At 39.0% G+C, this 23,759-nt stretch overlaps 1 protein-coding gene across 14 annotated transcripts in view; it reads right to left on the reverse strand.

The window, feature by feature from the left end:
- Nucleotides 1–18,019: 18,019 nt before the first annotated feature.
- C2CD5 (C2 calcium dependent domain containing 5) overlaps nt 18,020–23,759 on the reverse strand; it is an 86,058-nt gene continuing 80,318 nt past the window's right edge. For 5 of the 14 annotated variants that reach the window (XM_090272917.1, XM_090272916.1, XM_090272912.1 and 2 more), the window contains 5 exons: nt 23,162–23,212; nt 22,177–22,278; nt 20,648–20,838; nt 19,542–19,688; nt 18,020–18,819 (listed from right to left, as the gene is read on the reverse strand). In XM_090272917.1, coding sequence (XP_090129043.1) covers nt 18,688–18,819; nt 19,542–19,688; nt 20,648–20,838; nt 22,177–22,278; nt 23,162–23,212 — 623 coding nt within the window. In that variant the 3' untranslated portion in view covers nt 18,020–18,687. The remainder of the gene's footprint in view (nt 18,820–19,541; nt 19,689–20,647; nt 20,839–22,176; nt 22,279–23,161; nt 23,213–23,759) is intronic. The other 9 variants (XM_090272918.1, XM_090272910.1, XM_090272921.1 and 6 more) reach the window with 4 other exon arrangements.

The raw sequence follows: 23,759 nt of genomic DNA on the forward strand, positions 1-23,759 counted from the left end.
CAAAATTGAGTTCCTTGTGGCTGTAGAACTGAGCACCCTGTTTCCTTGCTGGCTGACAGCTTGGGGCCATACCTCACATAGAGAGACCACCCATCCTCCTTGGCTTGGAGCTCCTGTCTTCCTTCTTTAAAGTCAACAATTGCAGCTGGAATCCACCTCTCAGAGAACTTCTTTGACCTTCTTTTCTAGCCCTCTCTTTCAGATTTTAAAAATTCATATGATTAATTTCTAGGACCCAAGCAGATAGTCACAGATAATTTCCCATCTCAAAGTCTTCCACTTTGAGTACATCTGCAAAGTCACTTTCATCATGAAAGAAAATATAGCCACAGGTTCTGGGAATTAAGCTTTGGACATCTGGGGTTGGGAGCTTTATTCTGCCTACACCAGCTATAATGAATTTTTTAACAATTAAGAATCTAAACTGAAAAATGTCTTGACTTTTCTACTAGGGAAAGGCTCGATTTTTTAAGAGAGCATTTACCCACATTCCTTTTTAAAAATTTTTATTGGGTTTATTGGGTTAATAAAGTTATATAGCTTTCAAGTATACAGTTCTATAATGCATCATCTGTACATTGTATTGTGTGTTCACCACCCCCAGTCAGGTCTCCTTCCATCACCATTTATCCCCCTTTACCCTCTTCTTCCTCCCCACCCCGTTTCCTCTGGTAGTCACCATGCTGTTGTCTGTGTCTATGAGTTTTGTGGGGCTGTTTTTTTTTTTGTTTTTTGTTTTTTTTTTTTTTTGCTTGTTTGTTTTTGCTTAATCCCTTTACCTTTTACCCAGCATCCTCAACCCTTCTCCTCTCTGACAACTGTCAGTCTGTTCTCTGTGTATATGTTTTGGGTAATATGGACATATCAATGATGTTAATTCTGCCTAACCATGAACACACTATATGCTTCCACTTATTTGTTTCTTCAGCTTCTTTCTTCAGTGCCTTATGATTTTCCAAGTACAAATCTTTTACATCCTTGGTTAAATATATTTCTAGGTAATTTTTTTGATGCAATTGTAAATGGAATTATTTTCTTGTTTCCCTTCCTGATAGAAGAACATTATTGGTGTTGCATAAAAATGCAACTGATTTCTGGATATTTATTTTGTATCCTGCTACTTTACTGAATCCATTTATCAGTGTAGTAGGGTTTTTGGTGGAATCTTTAGGGTTCTCTGGGAATGGTTGATGCCATTGAGTGAGCATGTGTACTCTGGGGCCCTCACATTCAAAATGACTGCGCAAATAGAGCAATGAATCTGCATCAAATTTTGTGTTAAGCTTCTGCATTCCTCTGCAGAAACTATTTGGATGACTCAGAAGACTGCTGTTATGGGCAACTGGGGATTGGCCACGTGCCTGCTCAGGCATCATGCCTCATGCAGTGTTTTTTGGCAAAACAAATCACCCAGGTGAATCAGCCCCAGATTTGGCATGCTGAAACTTTTGGCTTTCCCAAAACTAAAATCACCTTTGAAAGGGAAGAGATTTCAGACCATTAATGAGATTAAGGAAAATACGATGGGGCAGCTGATGGCGATAGGGAGAACTATATGAGGTCCCAAAGTGCCTAGTTTGAAAGGGACTGAGGTGTCATTGTCCAGTGTACAATGTTTCTTGTACTTGTATCTTCTTCAATAAATGTCTCTATTTTTCGGAGGAAGATGGTGGAGGAATGAGGGGAGGCTGCACTCTCAGGCTCCTGAGACCCGTCTGCAGTTTGGGCTAATTGCAGACAGAACTTCTCAGTGAGCAGCTGGACACTGGCAGGAGTCGAGCCTTGGCACTGCTGGATTAGAGAAAAACCATCTGGGAACAACCTGTTTAGTGAAGATAGTGAAAGAAGAAAAAGGGACGAAATGGGATTCCTGACTGGGGCGGCTGCCCGAGCTGTGGCTGAAAGGACAAAAAGGCTTTTTGGCGACCACAGGCTGCCCCAGAGAGGAGTCAGGAGGAGAGCGGATCTCTGCCCGCTGGCAGAGACGGGACTCGACCAGGCGGCATAGGCGCTAAAAGACGGGAGACAGCGTGCTGCTGAGCAAGTGAAATCGTAATTTTTTTTTCTTTATATTTTTCTCTTGTGAACTACGGAGAGGGGGGGAAAGTTTGGGAGTGAAAGTACATTCTTGAGGAGCGCAGGCGCAGAGGTGCATGCGCTCACTCCCCAACCCTCCCCTTGGGTCGCGGGCCTGCATAGGGAAGTGCCATCATTCACTGGCCCAGGTGCGCAGGGCCGAGAGTCCAGGGGCCCCTCGGACACACCCCAACAGACATATGATCAGTGCCCAAACAGGGGCAGGGAGGGACCTCTGGATACACAGAAGACTGTGCGCAGTCACCCCTGGCCAGCTCCAGTGGGAGCCAGGCCCGAGGGCCAGGCCTGAACGCAGAGCATTCCCTTGGGCTCAGCTAGTGCCCACCCAGGCGGGTGCCGGAACAGGTGAGCGGCTGTGACGCCGGAACAGCAGGCAGCAGCGACTCACACTCACCTGGAGTGCTGCTCGGAGGCTAGCTCCCCGGCTGCCCTGGGCAAGCAGGGGCGCATGAGTGCAAAAATACCTCGCCGACATCAATAGGCACCAATCACTCACTTCCACTGTACACGAGGGTCTGGGGCCCAGCACTGGCAGGCGAGAGACCAACTCCTGGAGCACAGTGTGGCAGACCTGAAGCTAACTCCCTGGCCACCTTGGGAAACTCCCGAGCACTGCCTGACAGGCCTGAGGCAAGCTCTCAGGCCACTTTACCTGCTCACAGGCGTGCCTGCAAAGACACCTTGGCTAGCTCCAACAGACACCAAAGGAACGCGCGGTGCGGGGGCCCACTGCTGCAAGGAACAGGAACCTCTGACCCACCTCATTAGACCAGCTGTGGATACAGAAAAACAAGACAACACACAAAGGCTGAACTGACATCTCCACAAAAGAATTCAAGATAAAGTGGATAGAGTGACTCTCAATCAACTAGCCAGAAGGAAGATCCTAACAAAAACATCTGAAATATAACCAGACAGCTTAAACAAATGATATAAAAGGTACCCCAAGAACATCATGCTCAGGAGATCAAAGAGACTGCACCACTGAAACCCCCAGATTTACCATAAAGAATCTCATACCACAAAGGTGGGAAGGCAAAGCAGACAAATCCAAATAACAAAAACAAACAAGAAGAATCCAACATGGTAAAATGCAGAAGCAACCTCTCAATGAAAAGAAAAGAGGAATCCCCAGAAAGAGAGGTAGATGGAATAGACATAGCCCAAATGTCAGACATGGAATTCAAAACTATGGTGGTGAAGAAGCTCAATATGCTCAAAAACCTCAAAAACAACTATGACAACCTCCAAGGAAGTTACCAACAGCTCCAAGAAAATTACAGGGAACTTGCAGAGAACTACACCAGCATAAAAAAGGACATAGAAACTATCAACAAGAACCAGGAAGAAATGAAGAATGCAATCTCTGAACTGAAAAACACAGTAGAATCAGTCAAAAGCAGACTAAACAAAGCAGAGGATCGGATTAGTGAGTTAGAGGATAATGTAGGTAATAATTCTCAAGTGATACAGCAAAATGACAAAAAATTGAAAAAATATGAACAAGATGTAAGGGAATTACAGGATAGCATGATAAGAAATAATATCAGGATCATCAGAATAAGAGAGGGAGAAGAAAAGGAGCATGGAATTGAAAAACTGATAGGAGAAATAGTGACAGAAAATTTTCCGAACCTGATGAGAGAAAAAGTTATACAAGTCCAAGAAGCACTGAGAGTTCCAATAAAGAGGAACCCCCAAAAACCCACTCCAAGGCACATCATAGTTAAAATGGCAACATTCCAAGACAAAGAGAGAATCCTAAAATCAGAAAGAGAAAAACTGCAAATAACCTACAAGGGAGCTCCAATAAGGTTATTGACCGATTTCTCAACAAAAACATTACAAGCCAGAAGGGAATGGTCAAAAATATTTCAAGCAATGAAAAACAAAGGCCTACAACCAAGAATACTCTACCCAGCAAGGCTCTCATTCAAAATAGAAGGTGAAATAAGGAGTTTCTCAGACAAAGGAAGACTAAAAGAATACATCTCCACCAAACCAGCACTGCAAGAGATGCTAAAGGGAATATGCTAAGAAAAAGGAAGAGAAAAAACAAATAAAGAGCAGAGGAACAGAGATACAAAGGGAAATGAATAAATACATGTCAATCATAACCTTAAATGTAAATGGATTAAATGCTCCAATTAAAAGACATAGGGTAACGGAATGGATAAGAAAACAGGACCCACATATTTGCTGTCTACAAGAAACACACCTCAAAACAAAAGATTTACACAGACTGAAAGTAAAGGGATATAAAAAAATATTCCAAGCAAACGGACCGGAAAAAAAAAGCCGGGGTAGCAGTTCTCATATCAGACAAAATGGATTTCAAAGCAAGGACAATAAAAAGAGACAAAGAAGGACACTTCATAATACTTAAAGGAACAATCCATCAAGAAGATATGACTTTGATAAACATATATGCACCCAACATAGGAGCACCCAAATACATAAAGCAAATACTAGAAGACCACAAAAAGGATATCAACAACAACACACTCATAGTAGGGGACTTCAACACTCCATTATCAACAATAGACAGATCATCAAAGCAAAGAAATACCAAGGATATACAGGCATTGAACAACACACTAAACCACATGGATCTAACTGATATATATAGAACTTTTCACCCCAAAGAAGCAAAATATACATTCTTTTCAAGTGCACATGGGACATTTTCAAAGATAGACCACATGATAGGTCACAAAACAAGCCTCAACAAATTCAAGAAAATTGAAATCATATCAAGCATCTTTTCAGATCACAATGCCCTGAAACTAGAAATCAACCTCAGAGAAAAAAATCAAAGACACCCAAACTCATGGAGATTGAATAACATGCTATTAAATAATGAATGGGTTAACAATGATATCAAAGAAGAAATCAAGAAATTTCTAGAAACTAATGATAATGAGCACACAACAACCCAAAACCTGTGGGACATAGCAAAAGCAGTCCTGAGAGGGAAGTTTATAGCAATACAGGCATATCTGAAAAGGCTAGAAGAATCTCAAATAAAAAACCTAACCACAATGCTACAAGAACTAGAACAACAACAACAAACAAAGCCTAGGGCAAGAAGAAGGAATGAAATCATCAAGATCAGAGCAGAACTAAATGACATAGAGACTAAACAAACAATCCAAAAGATCAACAAAACTAGGAGCTGGTTCTTCGAAAAAATCAACAAAATCGACAAGCCTCTAGCCAGTCTAATCAAGAAAAAAAGAGAGAAGACACAAATAAACAAAATCAGAAATGAAAGAGGAGAAATCACGACTGATACCTCAGAAATACAAATGATAGTTAGAAATTACTTCAGACAACTGTATGACAAGAAATTTGACAATCTAGAAGAAATGGACAAATTTCTAGAAACATACAACCTTCCAAAACTAAATCAAGAAGAAGTGGAAAGTCTCAACAAACCAATAACAAAAAAGGAAATTGAAACAGTAATCCAAAATCTCCCGGCACACAAAAGCCCTGGACCGGATGGCTTCACAGGTGAATTCTACAAAACATTCAGGGAAGAACTAACTCCTATCCTCCTCAAACTGTTCCAAAAAATCCAAGAAGAGGGGAAAATCCCAAACTCTTTCTATGAAGCCAGTATTATCCTAATCCCCAAACCAGGTCAAGACACAACAAAGAAAGAAAACTACAGGCCAATATCACTGATGAACATCGATGCTAAAATCCTCAATAAAATATTGGCAAACAGGATCCAGCAATACATCAAAAAGATCATACATCATGATCAAGTGGGCTTCATTCCAGGGATGCAAGGATGGTTTAATATTTGCAAATCAATAAATATAATACATCACCTAAACAAAATGAAAGACAAAAATCACATGATCATATCTATAGATGCAGAAAAAGCATTTGATAAAGTACAACACCCATTTATGATGAAAACACTCAGCAAAATGGGAATAAAGGGAGCATACCTTAACATAGTTAAGGCTATATATGAGAAGCCTGAAGCCAACATCATACTCAATGGACAAAAACTAAAAGCATCCCCCCTGAAATCAGGAACTAGACAAGGTTGTCCACTCTCTCCACTTCTATTCAACATAGTGTTGGAAGTCCTAGCCACAGCAATCAGACAAGACAAAGAAATAAAAGGCATTCAAATTGGGAAAGAAGAAGTAAAACTATCACTATTTGCAGACGACATGGTAGTATACCTAGAAAACCCTATAAACTCCACTAAAAGACTACTCGATATAATAAGTGAATTTGGCAAAATAGCAGGGTACAAAATAAATATACAGAAATCTAAGGCATTTCTGTACACCAACAATAAAATATCAGAGACAGAGGCAAAAAAGAAAATACCATTTACTATAGCAACAAGAAAAATATAGTACCTAGGAATAAACTTAATCAAAGAGATAAAAGACCTGTACACTGAAAATTATGCAACATTGAAGAAAGAAATTAAGGAAGATACAAATAAATGGAAGCAAATACCATGTTTTTGGATGGGAAGAATCAACATCATCAAAATGGCCATACTACCCAAAGCAATTTATAGATTCAATGCAATCCCTATTAAAATACCAATGATATATTTCACTGACCTAGAACAAATCCTCCAAAAATTCATATGGAACCAAAAAAGACCCCGAATAGCAAAAGCAATCTTGAAACAGAAGAACACAGCAGGAGGAATAACGATACCAGACATCAAACAATACTACAAAGCCACTGTGATCAAAACAGTCTGGTACTGGCATAAGAACAGACATATAGATCAGTGGAACAGAATAGAGAGCCCAGAAGTAAACCCAGGCCTCGATGGTCAACTAATCTTTGATAAAGGCAGAAGGAACATAAAATGGAGTGAGAAGAGCCTCTTTAACAAATGGTGCTGGAAGAACTGGACAGGGACGTGCAAAAAAATGAAACTAGACCACCAACTTACACCACACACAAGAATAAACTCGAGATGGATTAAAGCCTTAAATGTAAGCCGTGACACCATAAAAGTCCTAGAGGAAAACATAGGCAGGAAAATATCAGATATCCCACGTAACAATATCTTCACGGATACATCTCCTAAGGCAAGAGAAATAAAGGAAAAAATAAACAAATGGGACTACATCAAACTAAAGAGTTTCTGCTCAGCAAAAGAAAACATCAGTGAGATGAAAAGGAAACCAATCATATGGGAAAACATATTTGCCAATGATATCACAGATAGGGGACTGATCTCCAAAATATATAAAGAGCTTATACAACTCAACATCAAGAAAACAAACAACCCAATTAAAAAATGGGCAAAGGACCTGAACAAACACTTCTCCGAAGAGGACATACAGAAGGTTCATAGGCACATGAAAAAATGCTCAACATCATTGGCCATCAGAGAGATGCAAGTAAAAACCACAATGAGATACCACCTCACACCAGTCAGAATGGCCATCATCAACAAATCAACAAACAATAAATGCTGGCGAGGATGTGGAGAAACGGGAACCCTACTGCACTGTTGGTGGGAATGCAGACTGGTGCAGCCACTATGGAAACCAGTATGGAATTACCTCAAAAAAACTAAAAATGGAACTGCCTTTTGAACCAGCGATTCCACTGCTAGGATTATACCCGAAAAATCCTAAAACCCTAATTCAAAAAAACCTATGCACCCCTATGTTCATAGCAGCCCTGTTTATAATAGCCAAGTGCAGAAAACAGCCTAAGTGCCCATCTGTAGATGAGTGGATCAAAAAACTGTGGTACATTTACACAATGGAATACTATGTAGCAGAAAGAAAGAAGGAACTCCTGCCATTTGCGACAACATGGATGGAACTAGAAAGAATTATGCCTAGTGAAATAAGCCAGGCAAAGAAAGCAAAATACCATGTGATATCACCTAATACAGGAAACTAAAGAGCAACACAAACAAACGAACTAAATAGGCAAAGACTAGAATAGTAGCCAGTAGAAGGTAGGGGGGAGGGAGAGAATGGGGGTAAGTAAGGGAAGGGTCTAGTCAAGGAATGTGTATGAATGACCCATGGACATGGACAACGGGGAGGGATATGATTGTGGGAGAAGGGATGGGCTGGGTGGGGAGAGCAATGGGGGAAAAATGGGACAACTGTAATTGAAAAACCAAAAAATAAAATTAAAAAAAAAATGTCTCTATTTTTCATGTTATATGGATACCTTCTGGACATACCTCCTATAGTTGTTCATAATATTTTTTTACAATCCTTTGTGTTTCTTTGGTGTCAGTTGTTACTTCTCTTTCATTTCTGATTTTACTTATTTGGGTCCTCTCTCTTTTCTTCTTGATGAGTCTGGTTAAAGTTTATCAATGCTGTTTAGCTTTTCAAAGAACCGTCTTGGTTTCATCGATCTTTTGTATGTTTTTTTTACCTTATTTATTCCTTCTCTTATCTTTATTATTTCCATTCTTCTACTCACTTTGGGCTTTGTTTGTTGTTGTTTTAGTATTTTTATGTGTAAAGTTTCTTGTTTCTTGAGATAGGCCTGTAATACTATGAACTTCCGACTTAGGATTACTTTCACTGTTTTCCATTGATTTTGGGTTGTTGTACTCATTTTTATTTGTTTCAAGGTATTTTAGTATTTATTTCTTGATCTCATTGTTAACCCATTCATTATTTAGTAACATGTTATTTAACTCCCATGTCTCTTGAGTGTTTTCAGGTTTTTTTCTTGTGATCAATTTCTAGTTTTACACCTTTATGGTCAGAGAATATGCTTGATATAATTTCAATCTTCCTAAATTTATTGAGATTTGTATTGTTTCCTAACACGAGGTCTGTCCTAGAAAATACTCCAGTGCACTTGAAAAGAATGTATATTCTGCTGCTTCGGGTGAAATGCTCTGAAGATATCAATTAAATCCAGTTGATTAAGTGTGTCATTTAAGGCCACTGTGTCCTTTTTTTTTTTTTTTTCTATCTGAAACCTGTCCATTGATGTCAATGGGGCATTAAAAATTCCCTATTATGACTGTATTACTGTCATTTCTTCCTTGTCAATCAAGATTTGTTTTATATATTTAGATTTTCCTGTGTTGGGTGCATAAACGATTATAATGGTTGTATCCTCTAGTTGGATCGCTCCCTTTATCATTATGTAATGTCCTTTTTCTCTTACTTAGCTTTTAAAGTCTATTTTGTCTAACATAATTATTGCTACCCCAGCTTTTTTCCCTTCTCATGTGCATAAAATATTTTTTTCCATCACTTACTTTTAGTCTGTATGTATCTTTTGTTCTGAGGTGGGTCTCTTGTAAACAGTATATATACGGGTCTTGTTTTCTTATACATTCAGCTACCCTATGTCTTTTGATTAGAGCATTTAAGCCATTTACATTTAAAGTGATTATTATTTTTTTAAATTCTCCCCCAAGGATATTTCCATTGATTCTAAAGAGAGAGAAAAGAGGGGGTGGGAAGAGAAACATTGATTGGCTACCTCCTGCACGCACCCTGACTGGGCATTGAACCCACAACCCAAGTATATGCCCCAACTGGAAATCAAACCTGCAACCCCTTGGTGCACAGGATGGCGCTCCAACCAACTGAACCACCCAGCCAGGGTAAAGTGATTATTGATAGGTATGTGCTATTGTCATTTTATTCTTTATAACTATGTTCCTCTGTCTTCTTCTTCTTTATCTTCTTCTTCCTGAAAACCCTTTATTCCTTTAGCTTTTCCTTATCTGAGAAGCTCTTTATATCTCTTTTAGTTTTAAATGATAGCCTTGCTGGGTAAAGTAGTCTTGGTTGAAGGTCCTTTCCCTTCATCACTTTGAATATTTCATGCCAATCCTTTCTGGCCTGAAATGTTTCTGTTGAGAAATCAGCTGACAATCTTGTGGGTGTGCCCTTGTAGGTAACTGACTTTCTCTTGCTGCTTTTAAGATTCTCTCTTTGTCTTTAACCTTTGCAATTTTAATTATAATATGCCTTGATGTGGGCTTCTTTGGGTTAACCTTGTTTGAGACTGTCTGAGGTCCCTGGACTTGTCTTTTTCCCTCACCAGGTTAGGATTTTTAGCCATTATTTTTTCAAATAGGTTCTCAATCACTTTCTCTCTTCTGGTACCCATATGATGCAGATGTCGTTAACCTTCATGTTGTCCCAAAGATCCTTTAAACTCTCCTCATTTATTTTAATTCGTTTCTTTTTCCTGCCCTGATTGGGTGTTTTCTGTTACCTTGTCCTCCAAATTGCTAATTCAATCTTCTGCTTCATCCAGCCTATTATTTATTCCTTCCAGTGTATTCTACCTTCCAGATATTGTATTCTTCATTATTGACTGGTTCTTTTTTATGGTTTCTATGTCTTTTTTCATGTTGTTGAACTTCTCACTAAGTTCCTTAAGTACTCTTATAAACTTTTTTTAAAAACTCTATTTCATGTAGCACTTTTACTAGAGATTTCTCCTATTCTTTTATTTGGGGCATGTTTTTTTGTCTCCCTATTTTGGCTGCCTCTTTGTGTTTATTTTTATGTGTTAGGTACATCTGCTATGTCTTCCAGTCTTGGTATGATAGCCTTGGGTAGTGAGTGTCCTGTTAGACCCAGTAGCACAATTTCCTTGATCAGCTGAGCTGAGTCCTCCAGGAAAATTTTTTGTGTGCCTTATGTGAGCCCTCCTGGTGAGACTGAGTCTTTTTTTTTTTTTTTTAATGTATTTTATTGATTATGCTGTTACAGTTGTCCCAATTTCTTTTCCTTCTGCTCCCCTCCACACTGTGACCCCCCCGCCCTGTTGTCCCCCCCCCCTTAGTCCATGCCCATTGGTTGTGCATATAATTCTTCTCAACATCTTCCTGTCTACTCCGTTCCCTCCTACTATGCTTCTTAATTCCTGCACCATCTCCCTCCCTTTTCCCACTCCCCACTGACCTCCCCTCAATATGTTCCCCATACCTATAATTCTTTTTCCACTCTCATTGCCTACTTAGTCTGCCTTTGTTTCAATTCCCTAGCTTCTGTTGTTGGTTGTTGTGATAGTTTTCATTTTAATGTTCATAGTTTTGATCCTCCTTTAACATCTCATATAACAGTGGTTCAGAGCTAATGAACTCCTTCAGTTTTATTTTGTCCTGGAAGCACTTTTTCTGCCCTTCTATTCTGAAGGATAGCTTCGCTGGATAGAGTATTCATGGCTGTAGGTTTTTGATTGTCATTACTTTGCATATTGCTTGCCAGTCCCTTCTTGCCTGTAGAGTCTCCTTTGAGAAATCAGCTGATAGTCTAATTAGGACCTCTTTGTACATAATTCTCTTCTTCTCTCTTGCTGCTTTTAAGATTCTCTCTTTATCCTTAATTTTTGACATTTTGATTATGTGTCTTGGAGTGGTTCTCCCTGGGTCCAGTTTATTTGGAACTCTCTGCTTCCTGGACCTGGAAGTCTATTTCCTTCCCCAAGTTAGGGAAGTTCTGCTTCATTATTTTTTCACATAATTTTTCAATTTCTAGTTCCTCTTCTTCACCCTCTGGCAATCCTATAATTCAAATGTTTGTTCGCTTATAGGTATCCCAGAGGTTTCTGAGCCTCTCCTCATATGACTCACTTTTTGTTTCCTCTTTCTGCACTGGTTGACTGTTTGTTCCCTCCCTGTGTTCCAGTTTGGTGATTTGATCCCTGGTTTTCCTTTCCTCACCACTTGTCTTGTAGGTATTTTTGTTCATTTCAGCCGGACTAGCCTTCATTTCTTCCCTGTCTTAATTAAGTCCCGCTGTTAGGTCTGTAAACTGCCTTATGACTATAACTCTGAACTGAGCCTCAGAAAGATTTTCTATTTGTTCATTGGTTAATTTGCGTATTTGCTTTTTGGTGAACTGCGTGATTGGTATTTCAATATTAATCTTGCCATCCTGACCATGTTTGTTTATCTTTCCTTCTTGGGCGGGGCTGTCACACCTCCTACGTTATAGGGGGAGGAGCCCCATGCACTCATCACTACTGGGTGACCCTTCTCACCACACTGTGGTGCTTTGTGTGGGGGTGGAGGTCCAAGATGGATTTCTGCTGTTCTCTCTCCGATGAGAGACTGGGAGCCTCCTCTTACATCCCCACACCCTGTGGGCCTCACTGTCCGAGACAGTGAGAGTCTGCCTTCCCCGGCATTGGAATTGCGAGCTGACGGGTCTGGTCTGCAGCCAGGGTTGGTTCCCGGGCACTTCTCTCCTCCCCTTAAATACGGGTGTCTGTGCTTACTGGGTCCTGCCACTCGTCGCTGCAGCTACCGGCTCCAGCACAGCTTGATCTTCCCGCCACAGCTTCGCCCCTCCTACCCATCCAGATGAGCACCACTCGTTTACAACTTCATACATTAGACTTCTATGTAGCTTTATTTTCTGGAACTTCTGGTTATTTCTGGTTTCGTGATAGTTGTAGTCCTTCTTAGTTGAGGAGAGAGATGAAGCATGTAGGTCTAGGCCTCCATCTTGGACAGAAGTCGAGATTGAGTTTTGATTGCTATTGGCCCATTCGTGTGTGTGATCAATCCTCAGGCTGGCAGACTGTGAGGATTGATCCACACCACAGTGTATGAACTGCTGGGTGGGTGCTGACCACACAAAACAGATTTTGCCTCAGCAGGGTCTGGTGCCTGCCGAGATCTCCCTTTGGATATGCAGCCTATGAAGCTAATCAGATCCTGCCCTGATGTTGTTAGAAGCTGACCACTGTGTGTGTCTGTTCTGGAGCCTTTTTGGAGGGACTTTGGTGCAGATCAATGTTGGACATTGCCTGTGACTCACCCTGGCAACCTCTTTGAAGCTACAAAGTGACCCACAGTTTTTGGAGACCTATGCTGGGCCTTGGTGTGTACAGGAAGGACAAAACTGTGGACCAAGGCTGGCTTCCACCAGCATTGAGCCCAGAGCAGGTCAGCAACAGGCCCAAGGCACCCAGAGATCCCCTCCTGCCTGCCTCCATTTGCTAACTGCCTGCTAGGTTCCATCACTGCAAGAGTCACCCAATCATTCCTAACATTTACTTTGGCCTGGTTCCTTATTCCTATCCATTCATCTTATATTAGATTTAACCTGACATCAATGAAGGGGTTTTGCACACTCTTGTAGTGTGCAAAATTTTATGTGCATGCTTATTTTTCTAGTGGAAAGCTCTAGAGCTTAGTTCAGATTCTCAAAGTACTCTGTGAAAAGACCCCACCCTGAAAAAAGCCTACAAAATGTTTGTAAATGTATTTGTTTCTTTCACACAATATATTTCCATACTTCCATATTTTTATGCATCTTATTCTGTGAGACAGGGTGGTGTGGTGGGAAGAGTATTTATAAGGTTTGGATCTCCCTTAGGTATCTGACTCAAGCTAAAATTGGCTCCATAGTGACACATGTTAAATTTGATGAACCTTCAAGATAGTCAAAAAAATCAAGGGGAGAACAAATTAAGTATCTAAAAAATAAAAATTGTCCATAATAAAATTAAAAGTTTGGATATAGTAAAAGCTACCATCAATTATGTGGATGGACAACAAAATAAGGGAAAATTCTGTCATATAAGAGCAGATTATCAACAAAGAGTCAACCCCATAGGAGAGAAATTCAATTTTTACAGAAAAGTGGAAACTCCAAAATCGCCTTATTTGTAACAGCCAAAAGTGTTTTCCATATGTGAATGCACCTAGAAAGCATTATACTAAGAGAAAGTTAAAGTACGAGGTCCCATTTACATGGCAGGGGAGGGGAACTGACTGCAAAAGGACACAAGGGAACTCTCTTTGGTGATGGGAATGTTACCTTGGTTACATGACTGAATTTATTTGTCAAAACTCCTTGAAATATACATTTAAAAGATTAATTTATTGAATAAAAATTGTACCTCATTAGCATATTTTTTAATATGCAAGGATTCACAGTAGGTTAATTACATTGGCTTGGGAGGCATATGATGGAGAAAAAAGCAGAAAGGTAAAAAGTAAAACTATTTAGTAGACAGACAAGCTGCGTCTCCCTCCACAACTAAGAAGGAATACAACTACCTCAAAACTAGAAACAACCAGAAGTTCCAGAAAATCAAACTGCATGGAAGTTCAACAAACAAAGATATAAAGAAGAAATACTCATCCAGAAAGGTAGGAGAGGCGGAGCCAGGGCGGAGAGGATGCGATATTGTGGTGGCAACAGCAGTGGCAGTGGAAGCCCAGTGGAAAGTACGGTTACACATTTTAAAAAGTCAGGAGGGACACCTGGGGAGCATTCCCAGCTCTTCACCGGATTACGAAGCTCAGGGACCCAGCACTGGGGAAAATCAAGCCTCATTGCTTCTGACTGCAAACCAGTGGGTGTTGGACAGAGGAAGAAACTGCAGGTCTCTCATCCGTGTCTGCTTGTTTAAAGGGCCCCCACGGTCCTAGAACATCCACAGACCCACCCACTCTTGGAATGACAGCCAGGGCAACAGCTAGAGGGGCGCCAGTCCCATATGGAAGTGGGAGAAGTGCCTAGAAGGGGGGCAAGTGCTGAGCAAGTGGCATTGTTCCCTCTCAGACCCCTACCCTACATACAGCGCCACAACGTGGAGAAACAAGTCGCCCTGTACTGATGAGTCCCTAAGGCTCCGCCCCTTACAACATAACAGGAGCAACAGTTCTACCTAAGAAAGAGAGGCAAACAAACACAGGAGCTTGTCAAGATGAGGAGACAGAAAAGTATGTCCCAAAAGAAGGAAGGGATCAAGGTTCCAATGGGAGAATTAAGGGATGAGGAAATAGCAAATCTAACAGACACAGAATTCCAAACACTGGTGATAAAGATGCTCACATCTTTACAGATGTGCTTGAGTATGGCAAATGCATAAGAGAAGAGGTGAAGACTATGCTAAGTGAAACGAAGGAAAATCCACACAAAACCAATGGTGAAGGGAAGAAAACCGGGGTTCAAATCAATGATTTTGAACATAAGAAAGGAAAAAACAGTCAACCAGTGCAGAATGAGGAAGGAAGAATTGAAAAAAATGAGGAGAGGCTTGGGAACCTCTGGGACAACTTTGAAAATGTCAACATCCGAATCATGGGGATGCCAGAAGGAAAAGAGGAAGAGCGAGAAATTGAAAACTTATGTTAAAAAATAATGGAGGAAAACTTCCCAAATTTTGCTAGGGAAGGGGACATACAAGCCCAGGAAGCACGGAGAGTCCTGGGCGAGCTGGACCTAGAGGGGACCACATTAAGACACATCATGATTAAAATGCCAAAGGTGAAAGATAAAGAGAGAATCCTAAAATCAGCAAGAGAAGTGAAGAGTTGCCTACAAAGGGGTGCCTATAAGACTATCAGCTGATTTCTCAAAGGACACTTTGCAGGCAAGAGGGGCTGGCAGGCAGTGTTCAATGTGATGAAAAGCAACCTACAGCCAAGATTACTCTATCCAGCAAAGCTATCATTTAGAATGAAAGAGCAGGTGAAGTGCTTCCCAGATAGGTAAAGCTAAAGGAGTTCATCATCACCAAGTCATTATTATATAAAATGTTAAAGGGACTTGTTTTTAAAAAAAGATCAAAACTATGAACATTAAAATTACAGCAAACTCACAACTATCAACTGAATCTAAAAAATAAAAACAAAATCCAACTAAGCAAACCAGAATAGGAAGAGAATCATGGGTATGGGAATCATTTGGAGGGTTGTCAACTGGGAGGGGAGTGAGGGAGAAGTGAGGAAATGAAGCATGATTGTTTGGTGCAAAATAGACAGGAGGAAATTGGGAATGGTATAGGAAGGAGTGCAGCTAAAGAACTTATATGAATGACCCATGGACATGAATTACGGGGGGTGGGATTGCTGGGGGAGGGGGTACTGAGCAGAGGGGAGAAAAGGGGGGAAATTGGAACTAGTGTAACAACACAATCAAAATATACTCAGAAAATAAATAATTTTATAAAGTAAAACTATTTAAAAATGTGTGTATGATCCCATTTATGCATTTATAAAATTTTTTATATGTATGCAAAAAAAAAAAAAAGGTTGTCAGCTATCTAGTACAGCAATCCAATACCTGTTATCCTTGGCAAATTCAAATTCAGGGGTAAATCAGGAGATGGAAGCGAGAAGGTAATGGATTATTAGAGTAGGAGGTGAAGGAAATGGGGCAGTGAGTGTAGCAAACCTAACAAAGTATTGGTTAAGTCGCATAGTTTATATTTGGAGCAGCATTGAAGAATAAATGAGATGAGGCATTCTGTAAATGTTCTAAGTGGCCTCAGTATCCCCAAAAGAGTAGGTTGCAATGCACCTGTGTAAAAGGATCATGTCTCTGAGGGCATCCACACAGAGGGAAACAGCTCTTGAGACGCAGGGTAAGAATCGCTTTTCTGGAGGAAGCCACCCTATGTGTGAGCTTATTGTGCTTCAGAGGCAGCCCACATGAGCAAACAGCTCCTGTGAGCTCTCAGACAGAAAACCTTCAGTGGTTAACGACACTCCAACTTTCCTAGAAATCAGCATGGGCCTTCTGTTGACTATGCAATTGTTCATACCAAAATGGAGATAATGCCACCCAGTTAGTTTTATATTTTAAGAATTAGTAATAATGTATACACACAGAATATGACACAAAATAAGTACTCAAGTAGTGACAGTTCCCTTATTATTCCGCTGCCTAGAAAGGACTCTTTAAACATACTGGGCAATCATTGCATAGCTGTTGGATGGATAAATGGATGAATAAAACTATGAACAAAGTCAATTGCAGTGAACTGCCTATTTTTCCAGACTGAGCTTAACTATTATTATTTCCTTTGGGAAGCTACCAAGCTCTCTTCGTCCCAAGCTACAAACATGTTCTCACTTAATAGCGTAGGTATCAGAGCCAGACTGGCAGGGCTTGAGTCTTGGCTCCATTGCTTATTGTGGCTTTGGAAACATCAAATAAACCCTCAGCTGCCTCGGCTATAAAATGGGGCTTAACGATACTATCTACCTCATAGGGTTTCTGTAAAGGGTAAATACAAAAATATATTTATTAGCTGCTTGGCACATAGCAAGCATTCAATAAGCATTAGCAATTGTTACAGTGCTATATAGCACATTTTACATATTTTACCAATTTTTTTTACAAATATTTTACAAATTATTTTCTTGTGCGACTCATGAAAATAAGCTCCACGAGAGCAGGAACTTAGGTGGGCTCTGTTCACTGTGTGAAACTCTGCCCTGGGGTCTAGTAGACATTTGATAGTAGTTGAATGAATATCTACCTACTAAAGACAGAAAGTGCCACAATTACAATTATATATTTTTCCCCCAAATTAAGAACAGGGCATTGCATATCGTAGATGCATAACAGATATTTGCTGACTGAGGAATGAATGGAGATATCCAATGTAAAGCAGTTCCACACTACTGACAGTACTGTATCAAGGAGGTCAAAAAGAGATTAAGGACTATTCCGGTTTATCTTTATAAACTTTTTATTTAAAAAATAAAATTATAAACAAAATACAGAAAAATATTGACACCTGTGATAACAAGAAAATGACTCCTGATCTTTAAGACAGTTTGTCATCCTGGAAGAGTAAAATCATGAGTTTGATAAAGAAATTTCATTGTGCAAAGGAGGAATGTACTTTTTCAGGTTCATTTATAACAGGTATTTGGCATTGACAGAAAGAGTGTTCCTATGTATACATTCAACATTTTGCAGCATATTTACATTCAAGTTATATTCCCAAATTCTATTCCAAATACAGTCCAACTCACCATCAAAAGTCCCTCAGGTATTACTAAAATTCCATTACAATTTTATTAGAAAATAATTTTATGTTCCTATTAGATCATTATTTTAATCATTTCAACAAAATTCATTGACCTTTTCTCCCCTGGTGAAGCCAAGCCTCTTCCAGACAAATTAAGCACCAACTGAAATTTGGCCACTTATCTTTTTTTTCCTCCCTCTTTAGAGATATCATTAAAACTTTCAATGAAAGAACATTGGCACTGATAATCTGTCTTCTTTACAACAGCTAAAACATATTATGGATATAGGCTGCAGAATTTTAACTTCTTTTTAAAAGATGGCTGAAGCACTGCTCCCTTTCAGTTGTGATCAAATTCCTCATCAAAATAAAACACTTTTAAGAAACCCACATAGTTTTCTGAAAACTTTTCTCCATTTCCCACACATCCTTCAAATCGAATATTTCTTCATTAACCATTTGTGAATTTGTTGCTTAGCTTTTCTAAGTTAAACTAGGGTGGCTATTCTAGTTTCCTGATGATCTTCCCATTTCATTTGGTAAATTATGATTTTATTAAAATCAACATAAATTCCAAGCATCTTCCGCCTTTGCTGCAGTTGTCTGAGACACTTAACTTACTGAAGGGTCAAGCTTTGGGGCTTATCTGGGCTTGGCAAACAAAATGTCAAGATTAGAAAATGCTCATGCCTCCACGAGGTTCTAGACTAATCAAATCCACTCATAATATATCAACTCTTTTAATTACCTCAAATTAAGTTCAGTTTTTAAAAAGTCAAGGAAGATAATTAAGGACAAAATAATGGAGACATATAAATTTCATTTAGCTGAGCTCTTTCTTTCTGATTTACTTCAGGTTGTAACTTCTCCTCCAGGACATGATGACTGGCAGTTGGCAGTAGGTTGCTGAGTTGATACCACTTCTAGTTCCGATTCACGAACAAAAACCACTGCGTCACCACTTACATTTATAAGACACTGTGCCTATAAGAACGACAGGACATATTCAGTCACAGATTCAACAATATGGTCATACTCTTCCATTACATTAGGGGCACCACTGTCATTAGAGGAAAGAGACAATCCAATAGAAAAATGAGCAAAGGGTAAGAAGGCAATTCACAGGACAGAAAACTCAAAATAAATAAATAAATAAATAAAACGCTCTTATAGTAATTTAATTTTTAAAGAAATCTAACAATTTTAAGTGAGTTATCTTAACAAAAATGATAAAAGAAATTTATTCTAAAATTTAACTTAAGCAATACTCCTTAGCCCCCATTAACAGAATTACATTACTTATTTTAAAAAATGTAAAAATCCAGTGTGGCCTCATTATGATATACTCTTCATTGCATGGCAATTAGAACCTGACAGCATCATACTCCAAACTAGAGGGTATATTTTACCTCTCCTCTGTCAGCCATTGCTGTATTCCAAAGACGCTCCAAGAAGATGATGGGAAGAGTAGTAAATTAGGAGCTAAACTTTCAGAATTATTGAGGAATAATAGCTAGTCACCTAGGATGTGAAAACAGTATCTGACCTATGCACGACCATGGTTATCAATATGTTCTTTAGAACACATTCCAAGCATCGAGAATCAAAGAGCTCTATAGAGTAAATCTCCTTTGCAGGGGAGGGTGGCAGGTGGGAGGACCATAAGGGAAATTCTCAGGTTCCCGGTGAGAGATACCACCTCTTACCTGGTTCTTATTTGGGTTCTCCATGAAGACACACTGCTTCATTATGTAGGAGACAACAGCATTCCCTCCTAATGCCGCAACATGAGCTCTCACCATTGCGAACACTTCAGCAATAAAAGCATGGAGAAAACCACTGACTCCTCCTTCCTACAGAAGAACGCAGAGGAAAGTCAAACTATATACACGTATACATGAATGTATATAAAATGTCAAGGAATATATATTAAAACATCTTAAATGATCTTCCCATAATGTATAATTTTAATGTCCTTCGTAAGGATTTGTTGCACGACAGAACAAACTTTTACTCAACACATGTCTATGATATTACTATCCTTGTTTTACAAATGATGAAACTGAAGCCCAAAGAATTTGTAGTATGCCCATGACTAGCTATGATCACATGACTGGGAAGTAAATGACAGAGCGAGAATTCAAATTGTTCCTCCCTCTTCAACATCTCCCTCCATCAAAGCATTCCCATTCTCACTCAAATAAACTAATGATAAATATAAACAATAAAACCTCCCTGCTGAACCATGTTCTAGTCATGCTTGCCTTTTATCAGTTTTTCAAAGGTGTCAAGAACTTTTTCTGCCTCGGGGTCCTTGTACATGCTGTTCCCGAAGGCTCTAAGGATTGTCACCCAATTTTCTACCAGGGTAACTCTTATTCAATTCTTTAGGTCCTGGTTCACATGGAACTTCCTCGGAGATACCTACCCTGACTGTCAAATCTAAAGCGAGTTCCTCCATTATATTTTTGATGGCCTCTGTTGTATTTCTTTATATTACTTGCTATCACTAATAGTTATATAATTATTTGTTTAATGTCCATCATGCTCCAGTTCCACTAGACTCTACATTCCATTAGGTCAGAGACTCCATCTGTTTTGTTCATAAGCTTGTTATAATATAGCTAGTACATGAAATTTGGTAAGTCTAACCTAAAAGCAATCCAGATAAGTTATAGGGGAAAAAGTAGATGTGGCAAAAAAAGCAAAAAAAAAAAGAAAAAAAAAAAAAACCACTTGTTTGATTTTTGTCATTAATGTTTTCAATCAGAGAAAATTCACAAAAGTAATGAGATAACATCTATAAAATTACCTCGCGTAGAGAAGTGGTTTCACGAATAAAAAACATGTTAATTATCCCAAGGTATTTAGTTATTTTTGCTCCAGGAATAAAAGAAAGAGGTGTCATTTTAACCACCCCAACTGTAGAATTTGCACAAGGTGGAGCAGAACGGTTCCGGAAGTTGCCTTCACTCATTGGACTGGCTTTTTCAACCGTCACAGCTAAAATTGGAGAGAGGAGAAAGCACCAAGATCAGTTGCTAGTAACTCAGTTGTTCCCCAAGGTTTCCGAGTAAGTGGTGACAACATTCAGCTGTCTGTGAGGCTAAGCCATGTCACGAAAGAAAAGAAATGATCATGCGCTGCATGCAATTAAAACAGAGAGACAAAGGAAAACGGAAGAGGAAATGCTGAAATGGGGTTCTTTTGGAAGAAAAATGGCATTCCTGCAAAAGAAAATGTTGATGTGCTGTAGTCACACACACAGTGATCGTTATAAAGTGAAGAAAAGAAAAAGCGGCAGAGCAATTAACAATTATCTGCTGTAGGAACAAATTATTACAAAGAGAGTGTGAAAGTTGTTACCATTTCCCAGTTTTTCCGTGTTTTTCAAACCACTTCACCATTGTCAACTTGTAGATAAACCTTATGTTAACTAGTTGTAATAGGTTTCTTTTCCAAACCATTTTGATCAAACTTATAATTTTAAAAACTTAAAAATGACCTTAGCTATCTAAAAGTGGATTGTTTATAAAATAATATAATAATAGCTACTGCTTATCAAATAACTACTATAAGCCAGACACACAAATGTATGTGTGTGTATATATATATATATATATATATCTCTAATCCTTACAACAACCCAGCAACATAGATATTATCCCCATTTTCCACATGAGGAAACTGAGGCCCAGAGAAGGTAAATAACTTTCCCAAGGTAACAAAGCTATTAAAATGACACTTCTAGGATTCAAAACCAGATATGACTGGTTCCATATCCTGTGATCTTTCCTCTAAAATACAGTTCCTTCCCTTTTAAGGTACTGTAAACTCTGACACTCAAATACGTTTGCCTCAAAATCTACCAAAACACACGGACTATAAATAAAGAACATGTGATGATCTTGATTCTAACAGTGAGATTAAGAGTTAACTACTCTCTCTCCAGAAATACCTCCTTCTTTCAGCCCTCTGGATATCACAATTAGTAAACTGCCACATGCCACATGCTAGATAGTAACTTGGGTCCTAGGAGAGCGTCTCTTCAAAAAGAGAGTTGAAAATTTCCTTCCACTAGACAAATATAATATCTATTTATATACTCTTAAGAACACCTTCACAAAAAGTAAAATTTCATGAACACAATTCTACAATTAAAATTAACAAATCTAAAGGCCCGTCAGAAACTTTTGCTAAATGACTGTTAGTCTGCAGCTTTCACACTCCAATACATGATTGATTGGCAATGTTATTACTGGGTAGGAAAATCTAGCCTTCACCACTGGGAAATCAGGGATATGCTTCTCAGATCATAATGTGGTAGAAACATCCGCCTACTTGTCTTAATTGATCCGCGCCTTATGGTCTGAGCTTTCAGTTTAATGAGCTCTATCCAGCTGCTGCATCTGTCTGCAAAGGAACTGTAATCAACTGACGTTGCTGGAAACACAGACAGAAAACAAAAGAAAAAAATATGTATGACGTCTCTTACTCGTCATAATACTCCTTCCAATGACGTAATTTAACTGTAATATAGAAAAAGAATGGTCCTTTTCAAATCAGACAAGAGAGACAGTAAAGAGTCAAGCTTTAGACACTGATTTGTCCAAAACCAATTTCTCAGTTAGCTGGCTGAACGTTTTTGGTGATGTCATAGTCGTGTGGTCTCTTAGGGAAAAACAAAAGTGGGGGTTAACAGAAATATCAGTGAAAGGACTGTATACTGTATTTCAACTAACTTTTCTCCCCCATTCTTTTTACTTTACTCGCCTTCGCTGTTTATATTTTAGGATTTTAATTTGTAATCCAAACTTTGTGAATAATCCCTATTCCTACCCGAAAATCAAAACTAAAAATAATGAGTCTAATGTTGAAGCACACATGAACAAAATCACTAGATGACTAATCCTTTAATAAAATACCTTCTTTCTGCCACAATTAACAGGAAAGGTGAGGGTTGTTTCTGTCCATATTTTCTTTCCATGTATGATTTTGGCAACAAAGCTCCTGATAACAGGGTAGGGTGGCAGGTGTGAGCATGACAAGTTGTCCTTTTAAAAAGAATAACTTCTACTACTACTGAGTTTTAAAAAAAAATGTGAAGAAGCTAAAATTTTATTTTTAGAAACTGGGAAACTATGAAAACACTAACAAATTTAAGTGCTAGTTTTATTAATATTTTGAGACACATTCTAACTACAATAAAGCCACATTTTGGTGTCTGTTCCATTGTCCAGTGCATTCTCCAATGTCTGTATGTTTATGCACCACGCACTAGAATTTTACACCTTTGGTGACTATTTGCTTAATTAGATGAACTCACCTCTCTGTGCAGCTGGTATACCTGAGTTAGAACTTGCAATCTCCAGGTGTTCTAATAAGACAATATGAACAACATTAGCTTGGATGCTAAGTAGAAGCCAGTATCTCTTCTTTGCTGTTTTAAATACTCTTTATAAGCCAGAGGAATAAGAGGAAATCTTTATGGCTTCATTGTAAAAGCAAACCAATAGAAGTATTAAGGTTTAAAACGCAATTTCTATTGATATATATCAGTAAAAACTAGCTCAGTTAATAAATACCATGCCAATGAAGACAAAAAGAGTTTCGGAAACTTTATAGACAGAGGAAGATATAAACACAGTAACAAATGTTAGTAGGATAAAAGCAGGATGTGAGAAAACTAAGCAGAGAAAAGGGACAATGTATTGGGAAGAAAATCTGAAGTGAAACATGGAAGGAAAATATTTGTTGGTGAAAGAACCAGAACTACAGACAAGGCAATGACCAGTGGCTCACACACAAATACAAGCTCCTTTTACTAGTCACAACCCCTGCCTGCCCACCTTCCCACCAACCCCTTCATTCAAGGCCTTTACTATCAACAGTGTCCTCTGGCGGTATCAAAACTGACTGCCTTC

The sequence above is a fragment of the Furipterus horrens genome, unplaced genomic scaffold, assembly GCF_987537825.1.
Source record: "Furipterus horrens unplaced genomic scaffold, mFurHor1.1.pri manual_scaffold_4, whole genome shotgun sequence".
Lineage (NCBI taxonomy): Eukaryota > Metazoa > Chordata > Mammalia > Chiroptera > Furipteridae > Furipterus > Furipterus horrens.